The sequence below is a fragment of the Phodopus roborovskii genome, unplaced genomic scaffold, assembly GCF_943737965.1.
Source record: "Phodopus roborovskii unplaced genomic scaffold, PHOROB, whole genome shotgun sequence".
In the NCBI taxonomy this organism is placed as follows: domain Eukaryota; kingdom Metazoa; phylum Chordata; class Mammalia; order Rodentia; family Cricetidae; genus Phodopus; species Phodopus roborovskii.
The window spans coordinates 17,792,851-17,818,259 of NW_026126408.1; the positions used below are offsets into that span (position 1 = coordinate 17,792,851).

Genomic DNA, 25,409 nt, shown 5'->3' on the forward strand with positions numbered 1-25,409 from the left:
GAAAGGAAAAGATGATTGCTAAACTGATGAGGATAAACAGTTTGATGGTCAAATGTGTTTCGTTTTATAATAAGCGAATTTGAACATGAAGTCTAACTCTAGATCCACCTGTGCTGACAGACTGCAGGATAAAGGCAACTGACAGTGACTCAGAATAGTGCCTAAAAAACCATCAGGGACAAAGTATGTTACACAAAAGCTGGTCACATTATTTAAAAATGTGAAGTAGGCAGGGAAAATCCTTAGGTCCCCTAGGAGATCTGAGAGAGGAAATAGGGTTGTCACTGGCAAGCCAGAAATGGCAGCAGCAGTCCTGGGGACAGTTTTCTGTTCATAGAAAAGCACCAGGACAATTGGCTACTTCATTGCCTAGATGCCAAGTCTGCATCTGTGACCTTCTAAGCAAAACCGGTGGGATGGATACACATTGAAATCTTCACCAAGGTCCTGGCTGGAAGCTGTGCTCATTGAGAAAAAAAAAAAATCAAGAAGTTTAATTACTTGCTCAGGATCGCAGTGTTGATAAGTAGAAGGAAGACATTTGGAGATGATCAAATTGTGCCCTTCTCTGGATCAGTTATATGCCCATCTGTCATGGGAAAATACCTACCAAGGGTACTTGCAAGAGCATCTTGTGAACTTAGTGGTGTCTTGTGGGCATTTCTGGTTGAATTTCTTGGAGCTGCGGTTTGGTTACCTCCTTCGACCATGCTGGTGCCCTTCATTATGGGATTTGAACATTACAGGATTTGGAGGCAAGTCAGGAGGAAGGAAACTATGCTTGTCATTCAAGCCAGGGCTAACTCCTGATAACAAGGAGTTTGGAAAAAAAGACTGCTCTTGGATTTCTCTCTTTATTTATGGAAAATCCTCCATGCAAGGCCTCAAACTACAACTGAGGCAAAAGGCCAGATGTACTGCCCACTTTCACAAGGCATGGAGCCCAGCAGAATATGAAGTTGGGGATTTAACCAAGTGGTAGGCAACTTCCATGGTGGGTGTGTTTTATTTATATAGTAATATGAAAGTTGTTTGTTGCTGGTGACTAGTGTTTCAATATTGTCCTAATTCATACTAAACTCCAAATTGCTGACTTCTCCAATCCAGAACTGGCAACTTGATATCAAATGTCAAACAGACAAATATTTATTATTGTACCTGAATAATAGCTGTTGGCATAAGTTCCTTGTCCCAACTACCTGCTCCCAAGTAACCAACATGGAGATTTAAGATTTCTTATAAATGCTTGGCCAATAACTCAAACTAGCTAACTCTTACATTGTAAATTAACCCATATTTCTTATTTACCCTCACTTTCTACCTGTCTTCTGGTGTCTCCCCTGACTCCACCCTTCTTCTCCTAACTTTATCTTGTTCAGTTATTGGCCAGTCAGTTTCTTTATTAAACCAATCACAGTGACAAATATTCACAGTATACAAAAAGACTATTCCACACCAAAAGCAGCTTCCAAATTTTAAAAAACCATGCCCCCTCCTATTGCTTCCTTAGCAGAGAGATGGTGTTCTGCTCCATTTGCCATAACAAACTGTTCAGTGTAGAGAAAAGATTGAAAACTTAATAGCATCCACAAGGACCCTTTTCCCCCAAAATAAGTCATTGTGGTACTGTATCAGCAATTACCTTGTTGCTGCACCAAAATATCTGACGATGCCTTTAACCCCAACACTCAGGAAGCAGAAAGAGAAGCAAATTCAGAGTTTGAGGTCACCCTGCTCTATACTGAGAGTTCCAGGTCAGCCAGGGTTATATAGTGAGATCTCCATCTTCAAAAACATTATGAACAAAAGCAACTTAAAAGAGAAAAACATTTATTTTGTCTCACAGTTCAAGGCACCAATCTATTATATCAAGAAAACCATGGTGGCACAAGCTTGAAGTAGCTAGTCCCAGTGTGTTTCTGTCAGGATACAAAGAATGATACATTGGTATAGGTAGCTTTGTCTTGTCTTTATAAAGCTCAGGATCTAGCTTAGCAAATGGTGCCACCCAAATTTAAGGTCTTTCCATACAAGTAAACTAGGCAAGATAATACCCCACAGTTTTGCCCAGAGATTTCTCTCTTTGGTGAGACTAGATTCAGAAGAATGGATAATATTAACCATCACAGGTACCAATGTGCACATCATATGTCCTTTTTGTGCATCCTACTCCATCCTTTTGGCTGCCTCCTAGAGGCATTTGTCTCAGGCATGTATGAATAGGTGTGACTACCATTTAGAGAAAAGTAAATACAATGTTCATTATTAGCAAGCAGGATTTTAAAGACTTGACAAAAATTTGGGGACCATTTTATAGCAAGGTCAATTTTATTCTTAGGAAAGAACTTCAGGTAATGAAGTCTTCAATTTAAATGATATAGGTAGTGGCTGCTATGACAGTAATGTGACAGATCTCTGGCATGTGTTATATGATTAACAAAATATTTGCCAAATGAATGAATGCTTTGAGATTTTATGATGTTAACTTCGTTTTTAAAGGAGTTTGAACAAAAATTATCCTAGAAAACCATAGTTTGTCTCTAGTTCTCTTTTCATCTCCTTTTCTTTCTCTTCTTCTTTTCTCCATTCTCAAAATCAATGAAGATTCATCCTTAAAAAAAAAATCTTAGAGGATGTTTGTCATGCCTAAAGGCCAGTAGCTCTGACTCTTACCATTGTTGATGAAGCAATGTGAGTCACCTGGCATTGAAGGTCATGGGTAAGAATTTTCTGGTTTACTATAAACCTCAAGACTTGCTTTAGGTGAGTGGGAATACACACGTTAAAGTGTTTACACATTGTATACACTCTTTAACCTTGGTGTAAGCTGGTAGCCTTGCCTGTGCTGGCCTTCTCTTCCTCTAATCCTCTCCAGTTCATAGTTACCTCGTGAATCTTTCCTGATCATTTCAGTCTCCAGGGGTCCCTGTGTACAATAATAATATGAACGAACACACACATACATTAATAATAACAATGTCAGATAGCACTTCCTAAGACAGTCCCGTAAGACAAGTTCTTGGGAAGTGCTTTGAATGTATTCTTTCATTTGATCCTCATCAAAATCTACTTTGTTGGAGACTTGTAGGAGTTATTCACCTTTTACAAATACAGAATCCATGTATGGACACACAGATAACTTGGTCCTGGGTTTGAAAGGTAGCCCCTTTGATCTATGGGAACTCAGTTTTGTTGTTTATTCAAATTCTGTTTGTTCAAATTAACTGCCAGACGCTTAAGGGCAAAGAGTCACCTTTGTTTTTTTCTGGGACACTGTACAGTGCTATAAAAGCAATAAGATCTGGGCTAATTTATTCTTTATTTACATGTTTTTTTCTTTGATCAGGTCTTGTGCTATGCATCTTTCCAGCTTCCAGCCTATAAAAATCTAGACTCCCTCATCTTTGCCTCAGGACTGAACATGTAAGCACTGTCCAACCAATACTACAAGGAAATGGAGTCCATTGTGCTTTCCCTGATGCTGATGACAACGCCAGAATTAACTTTCTCTTTTTAAATTTTTGTTTCTCACATCTGCATGGCTCTATAGCTTTTTACTCCTTTTCATTCATCTTACAGCCTTCAATTTGAAAGTATTTTGGTAATGTAATAAAAAAATGTGGTCCAATATAATCACCTGTGCCATTTGATTTTGTCATAGCTCTCTCTGGACCTCTACCACACTGAAGATGATATTTACAAATTGTCACTGGTGCTGGAGCCTAGAAATCCCAAATCGGTAGGTATTGTTTTCTTTTTAGGGCTCTAACCACCACTGTTTGTCATTTATTGTCATTGGCCATTTCGGTGGTGTTTTCTGTTCTTAGGACTGAAGAACTTTGAAGGTTTGTATTATTTGACCAGTGGACCATCTTATTCCCAGAGGTTTCAGGAGTATTTCTTCACATTGAATGCTAAAGGGGAGGAAGAATATTATCCATATGCTGTTTTATTATTGACCTTTTATCTTTAGTATCCCTGCTCTAAGAACTCACCTACACAAAGGGCTAAAAGAAAAAAAGCGTCAGTCATCTTAGAATTTAAGACCCTGTGTTAGGTAGGGTTTCTGTCCAGATCCCTTATACCCTCCCATGCTTTGTGAAAATAAATAAATAAAGGGGTTGGAGAGGTGGCTTAGTGATTAAGAATACTTGCTGCTATTGCAGAAGACCATGTTTGGTTCTAGCACCCACATGGTGGTTCACAACCAAGTTCTTAGGGTTTTAATGCCTTCTTTTGATCTCCATACATGGGGGACATTCATTCATGCAGGCCCAAACACTCATACACACAAATAATATATATATATCAGAAACACCAAAACACCCTCATGCCCCATAAATGTAGTTTAAGAAATTTAATCTGCCTCAAAAATTATCTAAGAATGATTGAAGAAGACACCTGAGGTTGACCTTTAGAGTCCACACACACATGCAACACACACTTGTGCACGTACATGCACATACATTCATACACATAGAGCCATGGTGCATGAAGAAATGGATGCAAAAATATGAGTGTGAGCATGGACCTATCTAAATTGTATAAAGTTGTTGATCTTGCTAGTTGCCTGCCAATAGCACCCACCTCAATATTGTTCAGGATTTAAATGAGTAATGGTTCCTCCTCAGATTCTCTTGTAAAAAAAATTTATCCCTAGGTCATATCAAATAAAGAGCCTCCTTGAACAGGTTTGCCTGTGTATAGCAGTGAAAACATTACCACTGTGTACGGATCCACAGAGAGCAGTAAACAAACTACATAGCAGCCTTTGCTAGGCTTCCAGTTGGGTTGTGTGTCCTGCTTGAGTTAATTAATGCATTATTGCCACCACATTCCCCATGTGACTAAGAGAAAATGTCTTGAAAGACAAAAAAAAAAAGAAGAAGAAAAGAAAAGAAAGAAAGAAAGAAAGGAAGGAAGGAAGAAAGAAAGAAAAAAAACTATTGGAAAAGCCTGTGGAGAGGACAGAGAGGCCTAGGCATTCACACAACAGCTGGAAGCAATTAACACCTTAGAAAAAGTGTGGGTGAAAGGAAAAGAACTTGCCTTGTGTTAGTTACTAGTTGTTGTGTGCGTTCCATGCAAATTTATCACAAATACAAACTATTTGAAAAAAACATAAAATTAGATTCCTTTTGTTTTTGAGACAGGGTCTTGCTATAAAACATGGGCTGGTCTCGAACTCCTGATCTTCTACCTCAGTCTCCCAAGTGCTGGAATTACAGGTATATGCCACTGTGGTTGACTTAATAACTGTAATTATGTGTGTGTGTGTGTGTGTGTGTGTACATATATACATACATGCATATGTGAAAGTCTGTGGTGTCTTATCATGTGAACCTTTTGGAATCATCTGATGATAATCTGTAATTAAAGAACCTAGATGGGCTGTTTAGGTGGTCCAGGAGTGCAGTTTTTAAACACTTATTTAAACACTTATTTTAAACAAAGTACATTATCAAAACATTATTTTAACCATGTGTGCTAGTACACAGCTTGAAGACTCACACTTAGAGGCTAAGACAATGGAATGGTAAGTTCCAAGGCAAAGCATGTTTTGAGTTACAGGTTAGATTCTATCAACAAAAGATGCTGGTTTATAAACTTGTGAACCTGGGTGTGGTGACCTCAGGAGACAGAGGCAAGAGGATCTATACAAATTTGAGACCAGCCTATTCTATGTTATCTCAGTTCTACTGGGATGACATAGTGAGATACTGTTTCAAACAAATAAACACTTGAGCGCTATATAAACTTAAGTTTTTACTGCTATTCATATATAAACTTTCTCTCTTGGTGGATCAAGATCCAGTTAATGTTGAAAAATGTCTGTGTGTTCTTTTAGCAGCCTACCTCCCCTACAACACCCAACAAGGCTGTAGTGCCCCTGGAGTGGGCTTCAGGAGTGATACCAAAGCCAGACCCCACAATCATCAATAAACACATAAGGAAGTTGGTTGAGGTAAGTGAAGAAGAGTAAGCAGAGAGTTCTAGAAAGCCTCCTTCTATTTCGTGAATATTCTGTGAGTGTCCAGAAATCAGATGACCATGAAAATAGCTCTTGGGCAAGTAGCAACACTTGAGTTTGATTGAGGAACAAATTCCCCAGCTGACACTCATGCTGCCTACATTGGCCCCAAGAGGAGACTATCAGAAAGAACCTTTCTGTCTCTTGTCTTTTTTTGTTAGTTTGTTTGTTTTTGTTTTGTTTTTCCAGACAGAGTTTCTCTATGTAGCTTTGGTTGTCCTCAAACTCAATCTGTAGTCCAGGCTAGACTCGAACTCACAGAGATCCTTCTGTCTCTGCCTCCTGAGTGCTGAGATTAAAGGTGTGCACCATCATCGCCAGGCTCAGTCTCTTGTCTATGTTTTCTTATTCACCCAAGTGTTCTCAGCTCCCTCTAGCTCCCTCCTTGGGCACATGCCACCCCTGTCACTGCCACCAGCTTGAAGGACTTTATGGATTAGAATTATCCATGGAAAACAAACTCCAGATGAGTTTGTTACTTCAGAACAGGGAAATATCCTGTAAACTGGATTGTTTCACCTGCTGTATAGGATGACATAGTCACATGATGCCTCCGAGGTCAGAAAAAAAAAATCACTCAGTTGAAGTCAAGGCTTTTTCAGCTTCTCCCTGTAGAAAGCAAAACAGATTTGGGTGTGGTGGTGCACCTATGTAATTCTAGCACTTGGGAGGCTGAGGCAGGAGGATGGGTAAGCTTGAGGATAGCCTGGAATACAGTGAGACCCTGTCTCAAAGGGAGGGGAGAGAGAGACAGAGAGAGACAGAGAGACAAAGAGAGAGAGAGTGAGAGAGAGAGAGAGAATAGTAGAAGCACAAATATATTTATTAAGCCCCTGCTTTCATTTTCTACAATAAAGTTGAATCTCTGAGACAGACTATCTATGAAATAGATAGTGCTCTTTCCTGGAAAGGGATGTTCTTCATGTTGGAAAACCCAGGGATTTTGTAATTGTTGAGAGAAGTTTTATGTTGTGTGTGAGGCAGAAAGAAACAGTTAAAAGGCATAGTGTGGGAGGCATAGGAGAGGCTGAAGCAGATGAATTAAAGGCTACACAATAGGACCCCATCTGCAGAACAAGTAAGCTGAGTGCTGGAAAGATTGCTCGTGGTTAAAAGGACTCACTGCTCTTCCACAGGGCACAGGTTTGTTTCCTAGCCCCCACATCAGTGGCTAACAACCAAGTGCAACTCTAGCTAGGGGAGGCAACACCACTGTGGCTTTCATGGGCACGTGCGTGAACACAGACACACAGGCATGCATACAATTTAAAAACAAAATGAATCTTAAGCAAGCAAATAAAGAAACAGAAATCCCAAGCAAGCCAGTGACAACCACAAAGGTGTATAGAAGGGACTTTTGGTGAGGGAAGGGCCTGAGAAGACCATGTAGTTCTGGGCAAAGAAGAGCAGAGTTTGGGGGCCAAAAGGACCCAAGGAGGGCATTGTGCATCAGGATGCTCTGATTACAGAAAATAAAAAGTAAAGATCTTCCTTCTTTCTTTCCTCCCTCCCTTAACATCCCTTTCTCTCTCATTTTCTAGCATCTTTTAAGATTAGCATATAACTTATTAGATTTCATTATGGCATTGACAAACAAGTTTTATTTTTGTTTGTTCTCCTGACTTCCTCCACCCCTGTCCCTCAGTCCCTGTCTCTGTTTGTACCCTCCTACTCCCAGTAACCACGTACTGCTTTTTGTCTCATATATATTCCTGTTGTTCTCCCAACACACCCCATTTCCCTCTCATGCTTTTCCTTCTATTTTCACAGCTTAGACCCACACAGACCTAGAAACTACATAGAAACATTCAAACCTAAAATCTGCATATGAGACAGAATGTGTGGGCGTGGCCTTTTTTTTTTTTTTTTATCTAGGTCACCTCATTTAATATAATGTTTTCCACACCCATTGTTTTTTGGAAAATTTCTTTTTTTAACAGCTGAATAAAAATTTTTCCATTGTGTGTGTACTATGTTTTCATCATCTCAATACTTAATCATTAGCAAAACAGCTTAAAGTGAACTATTTTGAAGTACCTAATATTTGTCATTGAATACCCATACTTTTTGATTGTTTGTTTGTTTTGAAACATTGTTTCTCTGTGTAGCTTTGGAGCCTGTCCTGGCACTTTCTCTGTAGACCAGGCTGGCCTGGAACTCATAGAGATCTGCCAGCCTCTGCCTCCCAAGTACTGGGATTAAAGGCATGTGCCACCACCACCCAGCTGAATAGACACACTGAGATATTTTAAATTTCTAAAGTTCCATTTTCTATTTTTATGGAATTATAATCAATAAACTCACCAACTTAATACCTACTCAACTCTGAGATCTCAGTTTAGACTTTTCTTTCTCCAGGTAATCTTTCTTTATCTGTATCCCAACCTCCAAGCCCTCTACAAACCATAGTGTTAAATAAGCTTTGAGTCTATAGCTCCCCCACCAGATTCCAGGCTCTTTGATTGAATGGACAATCCACTTATTATTTCAAGTTCAGTGGCTAACTTATACATGCTCATGGTAAATACTTGTCTATCCTTTGCAGTCTGTGTTTCGAAACTATGATCATGACCATGATGGATACATCTCTCAAGAGGACTTTGAGAGCATAGCTGCCAATTTCCCCTTCCTGGATTCCTTCTGTGTGCTAGACAAAGATCAGTAAGTTCCATTCTGTCATTTCCAATGGCTGTAGGTTAAAGCAGAAGATAACCTAGGGATGGGAACATCTAAACCTGCATTCTGCATCCTGCCAAGCCATGCTCTATTGTTCTGATAGCCGTCTGACTTTACACTCGTCGTTTCTCTTGTTGTCCCTAAATATGAACAGTTGGGTACTGTCACAAGGTAGAGTGCATCTCTGTTAAACACAAGTGCCCATTTGCAAAGGAACCAGATGTTAGTTTCCTTCAATACATCTACAGCTTCACTACCAACTCTGAAAACCCCATCAAGACAAGTAGGAATGACAAACCTGATGGGAGATGTCTGTAGTCCAGGCTACTTGCCAGGCTTGAGGCCTGCTTGGGCTGCAGAGAAAGAATTTAACATCAGCCTGGACAATTTGATCAGTGAGACCATGTCTCAAAATGAAAATTACTAAAAGAGGGCTGAGGAAAAAGCTCAGAGTGAAGAACTGCTGTGCAGAATTCCCCCACCTTTATGTCCAGTGTTCTAATGACTGGCCAACATCCCTCTTTCTAGTAACTCACAGAGTAAGTTCCCTCTATTTTGTGGTTCTACATACATCTCTTGGTTCCTGGAATTCTTAACATATGAGAGAAGACATGTTAGACAGGCCCAGGAGTTTCTTCAGCTCCTTGATCTTTGAGTACTTTATATCACATCTGTTGGAGGTTGGTAACTCCTGTGCTGGAAGAAACTTTTTATCAGGAGATCTATATGATGTAAGGTGGGGTGTATGCTAGGCAGCAAGCTCCTCCTTTCTCTGTTGAGCCATGTAAGGACATGAGCCAGGTTGGTGCCTGGTTGTTGAGCTTATAGTCCCCTTATAGTATAGTAAGTGGATCCCTGGAGCATGTATGATTCATTGATTCTATATCTGTGTATACATATATGTGTATATATGTCTCATATATATATGTATATATATGTATGTATAGGTAGATACACACAGATATTTATGTGTGTGTATATCTTTCTCAATGAATGTACTTAAATTACACTTTGTGTCTGAGATTGATGGCTATGTCTGCAGAAATTGTAGGATCATGTTTTTAAAGGGTGGGAAAGATACTAGATAACTAAATTTTATAAATTCTAAGTATGATTCAATTTATTTTGTATATGAGATAAAAAAAAAGGATCTTAAGTCCAGGGTGCAATTATGGCATCATTAATTGCAACAGGGGAACCTATGGTCATGCTTATTGAAAAGAAAGATAGGGAACTTTGGCATGTCTATGTTGATTTTGGGGGGCATGTACAGGGAGAGATGACTAGCAAATTATTGAAGATATAGTATGAAATGTGTGAGTTCAGTCAGGGCTGGAGGTGCACATTGAGTTTTCAGTCAGACAGAGCTCGATGCAGTATTACTTTCCAGTGAGAAAGTTAGGGAAATGAGATCAGGGCTTGGGAAATGAGCCCACGGGACTTCCCTTTCCACTTGAGGTTTCTGTGGAAGAGATAGAGACAGGGGAGCAGGAGTGGAAAGAGTAAAGCAGAACAGCACAAAATTCCAAGCTCCATAGAGAAGAAGGTGTCAATAAATAAATATGCCCCCGTGTCACACACTACTATGAGATCAGCGATTTCAAAGAATGAGAGGAAGCCACTGAGAACTGTCCTCAGTGACATTTTCAGTAGGATGGCAGTGGCAGAAACTTGACTGAGTGGTATAAAATGATGGCAGAAAATGCTAAAGAGTGATGTTTTTTGACAACATTGGGAGTTGGTAAGAGAGAAAGACAGCGGGAGTGTGGAAGGAGATTGGAGGAGAAGGGCATCTCTGTAAACCCAAGAAATAGGTGAGAAGGTTGAGCAGAGGCTGGGAGAGAGCAGAGATATGTGGAGGCTGGAGAGCAGGGATGGAAGCAGCCCTTCTGATGTCTTAGGAAGACCCAAGGCAGGAAGGACAAGGGAACCCTGAACAGGGCAGAAAAGGTGAGATGTCTGTACTGGCCTGTGTCACATGTGCTTGGTCCACACTGATAGACAAGTGATAAGCAACATGTGTGATAAGCAGAAGAGGAAAGTGAGTAGAAGAGGATTCATTCTGTGTAGAGATCTGGAGGGTTAATCTAGATAAGCTGTGGGTCTGGAGGACACAGATGCAAAGGTCAGTGGTGGAGCAACCTGCATGAAGTTGAGAAGGACAGCAGCAATTTCAACCTTATTGCTAGGCTGTCCTTCTGGAAGCTTCTATTTAGTAATAAAGATAACTCTCTAAACCAGAGTACACAGGCTCTGTGTACACACATACATAGCACACATACAGACATATTCAGACAGACAGACACACACACACACACACACACACACACACACACACACAGCATCTGCTTATTGGAGACGGCTGTGAATACTTGATATGTTTTTTGAGACTCACCCTCCTCTTGGATGTTTAAGAAAAGTGAACATTTCTCATTTGCTTTGGGTCACAAATGCTTGGAAGGTGAGTACTAGAGTGTGACAACTTCTTAGTGATGTAGTATTCAGAGATTCTTCCCTTCTTTGATTTTCCTAACAGGGATGGCCTAATTAGCAAGGATGAAATGATGGCTTATTTCCTGAGAGCTAAATCCCAGCTACATTGCAAAATGGGACCAGGATTTATCCATAATTTTCAGGAGATGAACTATCTCAAGCCGACCTTCTGTGAACACTGTGCAGGCTTTGTAAGTGGGATTTTCAGTTTTCATTTTGCAGCACCTTGAAAAGGTAGGGACACAATTTATTCAATAGAATCCATTTTCTTCTTTGCGTCAGAAATAAAGTGTGTTGTGACTCCCTGAAAGTAAAGATGTAATAAAAGCAAAACTGAGATCTGTAAGTATTGCTACGCTCTGTGAGTACCCCCAAACTAAGACAGGGAAGGTGACTGAGCTCCGTTAACTCGAGACAGAGTTTCTACTACTAACATCTGCCAGGGGAAATGTAAGCCTAGAGGGCTCTGGCATTCATAACCATGCTTGCTAATGATTGCTATAAAGAGGAGCATTTATCTTAGCCAGCTCCTTCTAGTACTCATTTAACATACTAGTCACTACATCTATCATGGCATGGCTCAATATTTCCCAACTCAAAGAGGGGGAAAAATCCATTGGGGATAAGGCAGTCATGAGAATAAGTAACATTTATTTAATGCTTGACACTAACAGAGTCCCTGGACAGTGGTATAAGGAATCCCTGCAGCATGCCTATTAGGCAGGCATTTTTTTCTGTATTTGGCCTATGAAGATGGAGAGGTGTAGGATGGCTAACCCAAGTCCTCAAAAGAGCATGAACTCAAACCTGGGATGCTCTAAGTGTGAGCCCTGTGCTCTGCCTTTACCACTGCAACACATGAAGATTGTATACCAGCAGTTCTCAACCTGGGGGGGGGGTCGTGACCCCCTTGGAGGTCAAATGACCTCACAGGGATTGAATATCAGCTGTCTTGAATATCAGATATCTACAATATGATTTACAACATCAATAAAAGTACAGTTATGAAGTAGTAACAAAAACAATTTTATGGTTGGGAGTTACTAGATTAAGGGTCATAACATTAGGAAGGTGGAGAAACCTCTGTTGCAAACCTACCCTGACACTGGGGAGTGGGGCCAGTATTTGGCTCTCTCCTAACAGATTCTTGGGCTCTGATTACCTTCTAATTGGTACTTAAGTAAAAAAAAATGAAAAATTAGAAGTGAGGGTGGCCCAACACCTAGGTATGATAACCCAGAGCTTAACTGTTGATTTTATTTAGCATCATATCCCAGTGCTGACTGCATCTGGGCTGCCTGTCAATCACTTTTCCCATCCCATGCTTGAAGGACTGGCTCTGTGAGACCAAGGGCACACATCTCTCTGAGCATAGGTATGTAAGAGGCAGCCTCTACTTTCCAGACAGTTCCAGGTACTGACAGCAGTCTGCAGACCACCCTAGCCAGCTTGCCTCATGAATCCCAGGGACAGAGAAGTCCCTTTTCTGTTAACATCTCCACGGGGGTGTACAAATGCATTTCCTTTTTCATGTGTCTCTTATTTCTCTGTTCTCATGGGAATTTGGGGAAGTAGATAAGCCTGAAAGTGCAAGTGGACTGAGACCACAAGTACCATTGCCCTTCAAGGTTTGAGTTTTCTAATGAAAAGGTCAGACTGAGTGGACTCACCAAGGCACGACTGAAAAGCAAGATTAGGTGGCCTCTGGTGGTGTATGAGGGATTTGAGGTGCTTATTCAGTCTCAGTGTTCGCTGTTGCTGCCTCCTTCCTACCCAGGGATGCCTGTGTCATAGAAGGAAGGTGGTCTATCTTGGGACCCACATCTTCTGCCGACTCATCTGAGTACACTTACCGATGCTAGGCTCTGCTGCATGTCATGTGAAGTACAAAACTCTGGACTGGAGTCTGGAACCTTGGCTTTGAACCTCAGCTTTTCCTCCTCTACCTCCATGTTGTGGACCTAAGTTAATGCCGTATTGATATATGTCTGTTGTCCTATTTGTAAAAGACAGTCAATATGCTGGGTGATGGTGGAGAAAGCCTTTAATCCCAGCACCTGGGAGGCAGAAGCTGGTGGATCTCTGTGAGTTCAAGGCCTGTCTCATAAAACCAAACGAAACCAAACCAAACCCCAACAAACAAACAAGCAAACCAAAATAGTCAATACACTGGAGAAAAAATAATACCAGACATATTACCAGTCTGAAAATAACAAGGCAGTAAGAAAAAAGAGGAAACAGCACAAAATTTTTTGAAAGTATTCTCTTGGTACTTTTCGAGGTTGCTTGAAATGAACTCTTTCAATTTTTACAGTCACTTTTATTTTTCAAAATATACTTAATGCCATTAGTACAGCTTGACTTGATCTTTGCTCACATAATACCCAAGGAGCCATTGATCTTCAAGGGATTTATAAATGCAATTCTGAAGATACATCATTGAAAGGAAATATGAGAATGCCAGGAACCACTTTTCAGTGCTTGGGCCATCTGCTTTTGAAATAAATTCTATTTTAAGGGTAAGGAAGGCAGTACATGTAGTCAAGAATCAGGGCACCAAAACTGAAAGTATGTTGGTATTTCCTGTATTTTATAAAAGAAGCTGAAGAAGTGAAGAGAGTTAGTTCCCCAAGGTCACACAAGTCATTGGCAATTGGGGCATGAATCCCAGCCAGCTCTCTTACCTCTCAATCCAATGTTCTTTATATTATAAAGATTTTCAAGTATTGTACAAGCCTGTGTTCTCAGATTAAAGGATCCTGGGAAATGCTCCAGAGCCTCACCTAAGTGAGGCTGGGCTGCCTTTGGCTGTCCTTGGCTGGCACACTGACCCAGTGTCTTTTCCTGGCAGAGTTTCCTTCTGGCTTCTCAGTGAGCTCAGCAAACCATGTCCTGAAAAGACTGTTGCTTGATTGTATCTCTTTTCAGCAGCTCTGCAATAATGCTAATAGTGTACTGTATTTCCATATTAGGGTGCCGTGTCAGGGGTGGGATGGGGTCTCATTCAGTAGTCCAGGATGGCCTTAAACTTGGGACCCTTCTTTCTTAGTCTTCTGGATGCTGGGATTAGACACAAGCACCACCAATCAGGAAAGGATTCCTCCTCCTCTTTTCCTTCTTCTTTCCCCTTTTTATTGAAAATAGATTTGATTTTCTCACATAATATATACGGATTGTTTCCCCTTCCTCTACCCCTCCCATTTCCTCCCCATGTAGCCTCCCATCTACCTCTTTATATCTCTCATTAGAACAAAAAAAAAAAACAACAACAACAACAAAACAGGCTTCTCAGTTATAAAAAATAAAATTAACAAAAACTAACACAATGGAATAGGACAAAACAAATAAACAGAAGAAAAAGAGCCCAAGAAAAGGTACAAGAAGCAGATACAGATGCAGACACCCACTTGTTTGAATTCTCAGGAATCCTATAAAAGCACTAAAGTGGAAGCCAGGATATACATCCCAAAGGCCTGTGCAGGCCCAGTGCATGCTTCGTCAGCCTCTATGAGTTCATATGTGTGCTGATCCTGTTCATTTCCTGGTGTCCTCCATCTCCTCTGGCTCTTAGCCTCTTACTGCCTCGTCTTGTGTGGACTTCCCTGAGTCTAGAGGAAAGAGATTTGATGGAAACATCCAATTTAGGGCTGAGTGTTCCAAGGCCTTTCACTCTCTGCATATTATCTGGCTGTGGGCCTCTGTATTTGTTCCCATCTGCTGCAGGAGGAAGCTTCTCTGATGATGGCTGAGCAAGGCACTGATTTGTGAGTTCAGGAGAATGTCCATAGCAGTCATTTTATTGTTGTTTCCTTTAGCAGCACAGTAGTATATGGTTTTCCTCCAGGTCTCTGGCCTGTCTAGTTTTAGGTACTTGGTCACCCAAGCTGGGTTCCATCTTGTGGAGTGGGTGGCCCTTAAGACAAATCAGATATTGGTTGGTCACTCCCATCAGCGTTGTGCCACCATTGCACTAGAATGTCTAGAAGGCAGGATGCCACTATAGATCAAAGGGTTTGGAGCTGGGCTGGTGTTCACATTTCTCCTTTGGTAACATGCAGAAGCATGTACCAAAGACACTAGCACATAGAGGTGAAGGCTCTATGTAGGCACCAAACTTCTCTATGTTCAATGAGTTACATAGATGTTGTCTTCAGCAATAGAACCTTGCCATTAGTTTGTAGGGAGCAACAGGCTGGGTTGTTTGGGGGTTCCCATGGGACCCCTTTGGCCAACAACTTAATAGGTGCAACTCATTCCTGGTACAGAGAGCTTTATTGGTGACCAGATGTCCAGTTGGAACTGTGTCTCCCCCATTATTTTGAGATTTTATTCAGATCAATTTCACATATGTATATATTTTAGGAGGCTTCTATGTATTAGACTTCCATTAGACTCAAATGGCCTTAATTTTACCTGACTCTCCCCATACATATTCTCTCTCTTCTCCCCTTCTTTGCTTCCTTGATTTTCCCCTTCCACCACCCCCAATCCATCCATAATTATCTACTTTATTCTATTCTATTTGTGAGGGCTATCTGTCCTACTCATCCCTTACTTTGTTGTAAGTTGTAAGTTGGTTACCATAGCATATTAACAGCTCATATCCACATCTAAGTGAATATATACCTTATTTGTCTTACTGGATCTGGGTTACCTCACTCAGGATGATTTTTCCCCCCTAGTTCCTTTCATTTACCTGTGAATTTATTTGTTTTTTTTTTAAACATTCATTTATTATGTATACAGTGTTCTGCTTGTACACCAGAAGAGGAACCAGATCTCGTTATAGATGGTTGTGAGCCACCACTTGGTTGCTGGGAATCAAACTCAGGACCTCTGGAAGAGCAGTCAGTGCTCTTAACCTCTGAGCCATCTCTCCAGCTCCATGTGAATTTCATTAAAAAAAAAAAAAAAAGATTGCCCCTTCTTAAATCTCCTAGTGGCTTTGTTCACACAGAAATGACCCAGAAGCAAGGGTAAGAACACCATCCCTTTTCAAGATTTCCAGGTTTGGACTTGCAAGGTGTCTATTTCCTGGATCATTATCTTCACCTCTCCTAATGACAGAAGTCAGGTAGATGATTTTTTTTTAAAAAAAATTTACTTTTATTTTATGGGCATTGGTGATTTGCCTGCATGTATGTCTGTGTGATGGTGTCAGGTTGTCTGGAACTGAGCCACCAAAAGTTGTGAGCTGCCATGTGGGTGCTGGGAATTGAGCCCGGTGCCTTTGGATAAGTAGACAGTGCTCTTGACTTCTGGACCATCTCTCCAGGCCCCAGCCAGATGATTTTTTTTAAAGCTTCCTGTGCTTTTGAGAAGATGTAACTAACCCGACCAACCACTTCCCCTTTCTGCCTCCATCCAATGTCCTGAGGCACTCTACTCCTAGCTGACCCGATGGTCCTTGGTAAAGAAATCTTTTCTACACAGAGGCAAACTACAGCCCTGCCAGAAGTCATTTGTATTTTAGTGTGTTCTCAAGGACACTGTGAAGGATGTAAGGACTCTCTGGGGTCCCCTGGTGGAATTGCCTTGTCTGCAGGAGAGAAAGGGGCTGCCACCCCCATGCTCTTATGTCATTCTGCTTTGGCAACTACTTTTCCTATCAGGACCAGGTGCTCATCCACACGTAGGGGGCTTGTTTGGCATCATGCATTGTTAATAGCGTTCCTACTCGTCTCAGGAGGCCATTGGCTTGGCTCTTCTCAGCATCATTGTATTAATTAAGCAACAAGCACCTAGGTTCACCCATAACCAGGTTGGGAGTTTTCCCAGTTTAAGCCCACTAAACTGAGCAGATCCTAATTCTGAATGTGCTGGTCTCCTTGCTGCCTCTGGGCAAGTGTTATGAGAAGGTAGGAAGAACGACAGGGTGAGGGCACTTTCCTCACAATGCTAAGAGCTATGAGGAGGGCAAAGCCCCCACTGTTACTGAAGTTTATAGGGCTAGAACCAAGCTAGGCTTAGCCACCTGACCTCAAGAGGCCAATTAGACAAATAATAGGTGATTCAATGTGGCTACATTGAGATGAGGAACAAAGAAAGGAACAGCAAGACTCCACCAAACCCGAGCTCTGACACTTTAGGTTTAGGATTAAATAGAGCAAGAATTACACATGACCAAACTGTCCTTGCTGAAGTGTGGTTTGGCCCAGTTTTGACCCCTCATTGTCTGAGCTCCAGTCTACCCTGACACGTGTCTGAGAAGCTGTCAGAGAATGCTCTTGGAGGGAGACAAGCCCTTCCTCTTGTTGGCCTGGAACTTCAACCTTTCCTTCTCTGAGCATGAGATTGTTGGAAGCTCCAGTTCCTTAGGGACCATTGCTTCATCCAATAGCTTGTGGGGAAGGGGGGAAGGGAATATGAATCTCTTTAGAATCTGTTCATTTCTGCCAGGATGCTACACCACAGCCACAACTGTGCCCTGAGCAGCTTGCAAAAAGACTCCTCATTGAACTTGAGGCATTTGTCATGTCAAAGGACAACATTACAGTTCCAGTTAAAGATTCTAGGTTTAGATTCTAAAACCAGGTGCCACATGACCATTCCACAAAAGAGTAAGTTTTCCAATGACTTGGGCAGCAGAAATTGATTTTATAGCCAGGGAGAAGCTGAAACAATAGTGGATTGGTTCCTCTCTCTGCATGGATGGGGGAGTGGAGGGAGGTGGTGGAGACAATAGAAAAATAAGCCAGGTATGAAGACACATGCTGGTAATCTCAATGCTTGTGAAGCTGAAGCAGGAGGATTGAGAGTTCAAGACCAGCCTGGGCTACTTACTGAGAGCCTGTCTAAACAAAAAAGAGAAAGAACTGATAGCATGAGTTTCCTTTACCTTCTTTTTTAAGAATTTAGGTGTAGGTAACAAATTGAAACTGGCTGTTTAGGAAGAATTTGGCTGTTACTTCTCCTGGTTCCTGGGAAGGTCTGATAAAATGCTTAGTTTCAGCATTGTGGTGGGCAGCATTAACATGGCTGATTGCATTCTAATTTTCATTCCAGGGTGTTGGGGTCTTGTGCAGCAGCTAAGTCCTTCATAATGCCCACCTCTAACTTTTACTTAGCAATCACTTCCTACTAGCTAACTTCAGGAAGTCACCGCGTCCTTGATTGGCAGAGTCAGAGCCTTTTTGACATTTCTTTCAACTCTGCTGCAGACACAGTGCATAGTAAGATCATTTGCCCCTTCTCTACTTGGCAAAATCCAAGTTAGTAAGTGCATGCTTCAACGGCTTCTTTTCCTATAGAGAGCGCCAAAAGCAGACAGGAGCATTAAGAAGAAAGACAGGAAGACCCTCTGGTCAGTTTTGGCCACCAGTATGTCACCAGCATCTAAAACTACATACAGACTTACAAACTTTAATTTCCCATGCCTACTATCATTTGGCACTGGGAAAGAAAAGGGAAGCTGTCACCACAGCTGGAGGGCTGGGAGAAGGCTACTCTCCTACAGGAAGGGTGTCAGAGAAGCTACATCCTGTTTGTGAGCTGCCAGTCATCAAACTTCCCAGGACTTCCGCCTGTGTGGCTTTGTTTTCTTTCTAGGCTTTTCTTGCCATGACCTGACATTCCTTTGTCTTCTGTTTCAGCTCTGGGGCATAATCAAACAAGGCTACAAATGCAAAGGTAATACTTGTTAAGTCGTGAAAGTTTGGGGTAGGATGCTCTTGTCCTGATTGAGCACTTAGATCTCTTGAGACAATGGAAGCTGAAGAGTTAATGTGTGCTGGAAGAAGGCCCTGAACTTCCCAGTCATCCCTGAAATTCAGATGGGGGTGGGGAGGGGTTAGCAGCACTTGTGCCAGTCTAGAAGTTGGGTCAGACATGCATGCGTCACACTTATCTGTGGCACCTTTGTGGTCTTTTCAGACTGTGGAGCCAACTGTCATAAACAGTGCAAAGACCTTCTGGTTCTGGCCTGCAGGAGACTTGCCCGCGCACCTTCATTGGGCAGCAATCCTGGGTCACTGCCTGGAAGCCCCGCCTTGCCCCCAGGTAACCCTCCCTCTGTGTTCTTACTGCCAGGGTCTCTCCACCTGTCTATTGGGAAGCTCCACCCATCCCCACTCCTCCCATCCCTTGAAAAAGCCTGCCGTCTGGGATTACACCCCTGAGGGCATTTAAATGGTTTTCCGTCTTGGTTTTCTCCCCTTCCCCTGGGGTCACCCGGAATGCTTTGCTCAAATTAAACCTGGATTTATTAATTCGCCCTGATCTGATTTATTACATCAGCGGCCGGCGATCCAATATTTACCAGTGAGCTCATTCACACACTCACCTGCTGCAAATTTAATTCTAGCCCTAGTAAGATCCTTTGGGTCCTTGCTTATCAGATTCCTGGCTTTTGAACTGACATTGATGGGTTGCTACTGAACAGACTGACAACAAATAATCATCCCTCTCCTTTCCCCTCTAGTGCAGGATGAGGTGTTTGAGTTTCCTGGGGTCACTGCTGGGCACCGGGACCTGGACAGCAGAGCCATCACACTGGTTACAGGCTCTTCTCGTAAAATCTCCGTGAGGCTACAGCGAGCCACCACTAGTCAAGCTACACAGACAGAACCTGTGTGGTCAGAGGCTGGCTGGGGAGACTCGGGATCCCATACGTTCCCCAAAATGAAATCCAAGTTCCATGACAAAGCAGCTAAGGACAAAGGCTTTGCCAAGTGGGAAAATGAGAAGCCCACGGTACAAGGTGGTGTGGATGTTGTAGACCAAGGCACTGCATTTGAACCTGACCAGGATGAAGGGCAAGATGAAGCCAAACAGGACGGTGAGGTTAGTGCTGGGAAACTACAACTAGCATCCAAAAGGAAGATGCTGAGGGTGCTGACGTGGGCATCATATGCTCTGCAAAATAGCCTCATGACTTCAAAACCCCTGTGATTGAAAATCAAGATGTACTTCTCTTAGAGCTACTGGTAGTTATATGACACCAGAACAATGATTTCTTGCTCCTTGGATCTGTTTCAGCATGCCAAAAACTAAAGTAGAATTCTGAAATGTAAAGAGGTCATGTCTGTATCACAGTGATGTGTATATTCAAATACCAGTACACTACAGGTTAGCTTTGTTTCCCAAGTCAGAGTCAGGGCTCGCACTCGAGGAAGACTTGTAAATAGAAAATGAGATTCTCACAAGACTCTTGACTGTAACCCAGAAAAATGAGGGGTGGGAATCCAAGCTGTGAAGGCTGCAAGGTTCTATAATGTGGGCTCTGTCACCCAAGAGTCACACTCAGGTTGCCCGAAGTAACTGGCATGGATATGAAATGTTAGAATATGCTGAAATTATAAATTGGTTCAAGATGGAAATAATATAATAGTCAACAGTCCATGGTGTGTTAAGAAAACAGATTTGGCTTAGCACTCAAAGGCAGAGGCAGGTGGATCTCTGTGAGTTCTAGGCCAGCCTGGTCTACCGAGCTAGTTCCAGGACAGGCTCCAAAGCAATACAGAGAAACCCTGTCTTGAAAAACCAAAAAGAAAAAACAAAACAAAAGAACAGATTTGGGGACACCAAATACTCCTAGTCTCTAAATTAACACACTTACTGGGGAATCAAATTCACACATATGTATAGTCAGACATATGCATATGTGTGCATCTAAATTCTCTTAATGCTCTTATATATGTTATAGCACGTGTTTCTGAGATGAAAACATTTGAACAAGGAGTATTTTGGAAGAGGGACTATTGTTTAGTATAGAGCCCTATGGGACACCTGTTTGTTGTGAGTTCTGAGAGTAAGACTTTCATGTCATGTGTGGACACTCTGTTTTTTATGATTTATTTGTCTGTATCTGAGTATGCTCATATATGTATTATGTGTGTATGAATACATGCTCCTGCGTTCGTGTGCCTGGGTGCATGCACTGAGGTCAGAAACTGGTGTTGGATGGTCTCCTCTATCATTGTCTCTCTCTTTTCTATTCAGAGGTCTCTCTCTGAATCTGGAAGTCATATTTCCTCTGCTAGGCTAGAAGCTAGTTAGCTCTAGTCCTATTATGTCCCATTTGGATTCTTTTAGTTTTAATGTTTCAAAACATAGTTTTATGGTAGTCATTTTGGGAAGAATTCAGTACTACCTAAAATTATTGGCAAAGTTAAATGTATTTTACATACCTGAAAGTTTTTAGAATGTTAACAGGTAATTGAAAAAAGGGTAATAGATGGTGAACAGGCAAAGTAATTTATTTTAATGAATCTTCCAAAAGCCTTACCTTGGGGGGGGGGAGGGAAGTGCAGCAAGCAGTTCGAAACACTGACCCATCTTTCTGATACCTGCTCTTTTTTGTGTCTTGTTTTTGTTTTTATTTTTTGTGATCTAGGGACACACTATGTTGCTTGGGGCTAGCCTCCAACTCTTGGGCTCAAGGGACCCTCCTCAGATTCTCAAGTAGCAGGGACTACAGGCCCAGGTCCTACCTGGCAGGCTCTAAGATCTTATAATTCCTTCCTAGATGTGTAAACTACGATGCACTGGTCATTGGAGGTCTTCCCTAACAGTCATCTGGAAAATAACATTCTAGGTACACTCTGCTTTTGTTCAGTGAGACCCAACTATGCAACAGGCTCTGGTTTGTCTTGCAGGATGGCTGAGATCAAGCTGGGGAAACTGAAGGCAATCATGTCAGCTTTGGGGAGAAGAGAAGCTCTGAGAATCACTTCCAGCCCTGGAAGCAGTCTGCATATGCTCACTGCCTCATGTCCTTGTGGGATCTCCATGACTGAACTAAGGAGGAGGGATTTACACGGGACTCTGAACTATTTATTTCCCACAATCCGCCCTGCAGAGGTGCCAAGAACACTGTTATGCACTCAGCGGTTTCTCACATCTCTCTAGAGCCATTTATACACAGAGGACTGAGAGTTTTGGCCCTATGTGTGTGACACCCACTCTCTTTCTGGACAGTGTTTTAAAAGTTGTGGTGTGTGTGTGTGTGTGTGTGTGTGTGTGTGTGAAGGGTGTCTCATAAGGAGGTGAGTCTGAGCTCCTTTTGTGTGCCTTTTAGATGGGACCAGGACTTAAAGTTTTGCTGGGGGACAGAGAGTGATTCCTCTGAGGATAATCAGCTTTAAGAATTTTTTGAGAGTCCTATCACACAGTGGCTGTGCAATGGCCGGTGTGTGTATCACCTAGGTCTCACCAATCCTGTATCACTAAAAGGAATCACAGCCCCCAAGCTTTCCTCATATTCATACTAGCTACATTGGGGGGGGGTATATATATGCCTGGCCACCTAATTGTGTTCCCTAATCTTTCTGAAGATTCCAAAATTAGGGTGTTAATTAAGAAATTAAGTTCTGAGGGATAAAATTTACTAGAAAAAAACAAAACAAAACAAAAACAAAGGAACAAACAAAATGACTGAATCTCTAGGTGAAAAGGAGAGCAACCAGTTTGGAAAGCTAAAAGAGACTTTAAGATGCTTGTTTTAGATAACATCCTGATGCAAAAAGTATCTTAACTCTTCCTGTTAATTCTCACCCACAGTTGAAGAATATCCTCAGAAAGATAAATCATAAACCTCAACTGTGGACTGATATTCCATTTATGCTCTTAAAATATTGGTAATTTAAAGCCTTCCTATGGATGTGAATCTTATGAAATAGTGGTTCATGATGCTCAGAAATAGAGACAAAGTCAGGCTGGGGTTACATATCTCTGTCACACACCTCAGGACATGAGGTAGGAGGACCCTCAAGTCTGAGGTCAGCCTAGGAAACTTAGCAAGGTTCTACCAAACCTACTAATATAACAAAGAAAATTGAGGTGATTGAATCTGTTACTGAGGGGGCCATCTGATGCCAAATGACCAGTGAAAAAATCTTTCACAGAGGTACCCTGGTCTACGTTTGAGGGCTAACATGTCTGCATCTCATGGACACCAATTGTGTTTTTGTTTGGGAACGTCATTGGTGGTTCTGCTCTCGTCTTTAGAAAATGAGAGTCTGAGGGCAGGAAGGCTAAGTGGTTCCAGTGTCTTCAGTAGCCATGTGAGAACTGAACCCTGGTCCTCTAGAAGAGTGGTCAGTGCTCTTAACCAACCACTGAACCATCTCTCTAACCCTAGTTCTAGGGGGAGAGCTGATGTAATGTGTCCTAAAGTTTCTGGAATGGGGAATGAGTCAGACTGGGAATACTGAAGCCAATGATTGAAGGTGCTGTGATTAAGCTTGGTATGAACTCACTTAGCAATGCCAAGCACCTCAGAGGGTAGTGGTGTTGGACTGATGTATATACACTGTTACTAGTCATAAATACAGCTAAATACATGTTAATGAATTAAAAACAGAAAATGGTAACTCAAGTACAGGAAACACTTCTGGGAAAAAAAAATCAGAAAGAAACTTGTTAAGGACTGCTGGACTTTTTATATTTCTTTCCAGAGGAGTTATTCCACTTGCCATTTGGCTTAGATATTTATGAGTTTTCATATACAGGAGGAGTTTTGTATTTCCAGTCTTCCTATAAGGAAACAAAATGTACCTTCAATGAAAAAAATAAACACAAAAAGAAATACAATGTGTATCGTATGTGTGTATATAGCACAGGTTTGCCTGTGCATAATATAAACATAACTATTATTAGCCTGCTGAAGAGGAATTTCAGTCCCTAATGATGCTGTTTCACAATTTTGATTATACCATTGACTTACAACCAATGGTGATTTTAATGATGACTTCAAGTTTCTGAGTGAATGGTTTTGCTTCCCCCAAGATCTTCTTCTTCTTCTTCTTTTTTTTTTTTTTTTTTTTTTTTTTTTTTGTAGTAGACTGTCACCTTGATTTTCTCTTAAGAAAAGTCTTATGTTTATGGATGTTTACCTATGTGTATGCAAGTGTACCACAAGCATGCAGTGCCCTCAGAGGCCAGAAGAGGCACCAGATCCCCTGGAACTAGTTGTTAGTGGCCATGTAGGTACTGGGAATTGAACCTGGTTCCTCTAAAATAACAACCTGAGTCATATTTCCAACTTCATTTTTATTTTCTTGGAGGGGATGTCATTGCTGTGCAGTCAAGAATGGCCTATAATTTTCTAGGTAGCCCAGGCTGGCCCCACATTTGAGAGCACCACATGGTAACCTGTCACTATTGCCTTTGAAGGAAGGGCAGAGCCAAAGTCTTCACAGTGAATTATGTAGTCAGGGTGTATTAGATACTTCCATGAACTTCATTGATCTGCTTAATGCAGAGCAGCAGTAACTGGCATTTGAAGGCTTTTGTTGAAGCTCTGCTTCCTCACCAATGTCCTCAGACTTCCACAATAACATCCGTTGGAATTTCGAAGAGCCTTGCTGTTGGAACACAATGGTGGCAGGCTTCTGGGATAGGAGCACCAAACTGTTAACTGGTGGCAGGAAGCTCCTAAGGTCTTCAAAGAGTCACAGTTCATTTGTCAAAACTAATAACAGCAAGATTCTGAACTGACCAAGATAAAGCTTAACACATTGTATTTCTAAAGCAACCTTTGAAATACAACTTACTCCTCTTCTCCATCATATTTAGTCACGGGATACAGGACATGTCAGATACACCTACAGAAGCCTCAGCTTCTTCATGCAAAAAGACATTTCATTACTTTCAGTGACTTCAGAGAACCATTATTCAATTAAAACTTATGTCATGAGATACTTCAAAAAGAAATATAAATGAAAATGCTCAAAAATCATATGAAGATGAGTTCTTCTTTCTTCCCTTCTTCTGGTCTAACACTTGTCTATTCTTTCTATTTGAAATCGGGTGATCAAGACAAAGTAACTAAATGTGTAAAAGGTAAACTAGAGGAAGCAAATCTATATGTTGTGTTTGGACGCAAGGCTTAATGGAACTTCCTGAGCCTGGCTAACGTTCCACCTCTGCCCACTGCTAACATGGTGAAATATTATTGGCCCTTACACCTCACCCCATCCTGAGGTCCCTACCCTCTTTCTCAAAGCTATATAAGTGCATGACTGATGCAATAAAAAGTGCTCCTGCTTCAACATGTAAATAGGCCAAAGCATAAATACATTTAAAAGGTTAAGAGAATTTAGCTTTTTACAGTGAGCTAGGAGGAAAATAGGAATTGCTTTCAAAATTAAAATACCATGCATTGACAACTGGGTTAGGTTTTAGAATTAGAGAAGGTGGGTAATCACAGGAAAATACTTAATTTTGAAGACTTCTTGGGAAGTAGATTTCTCATGGCTGTACTAGACTG

The 25,409-nt window shown here is 41.6% G+C and overlaps 1 protein-coding gene across 1 annotated transcript in view; it reads left to right on the forward strand.

The window, feature by feature from the left end:
* Positions 1 to 23,533, forward strand: part of Rasgrp3 (RAS guanyl releasing protein 3) — a 72,121-nt gene extending 48,588 nt beyond the window's left edge. Inside the window, exons 11-18 of the mRNA XM_051181874.1 lie at positions 3,662 to 3,739; positions 5,849 to 5,965; positions 8,577 to 8,692; positions 11,244 to 11,391; positions 18,793 to 18,829; positions 19,073 to 19,198; positions 19,620 to 19,981; positions 21,796 to 23,533. Coding sequence (XP_051037831.1) covers positions 3,662 to 3,739; positions 5,849 to 5,965; positions 8,577 to 8,692; positions 11,244 to 11,391; positions 18,793 to 18,829; positions 19,073 to 19,198; positions 19,620 to 19,981; positions 21,796 to 21,804 — 993 coding nt within the window. The 3' untranslated portion in view covers positions 21,805 to 23,533. The remainder of the gene's footprint in view (positions 1 to 3,661; positions 3,740 to 5,848; positions 5,966 to 8,576; positions 8,693 to 11,243; positions 11,392 to 18,792; positions 18,830 to 19,072; positions 19,199 to 19,619; positions 19,982 to 21,795) is intronic.
* The last annotated feature ends 1,876 nt before the right edge of the window (positions 23,534 to 25,409 follow it).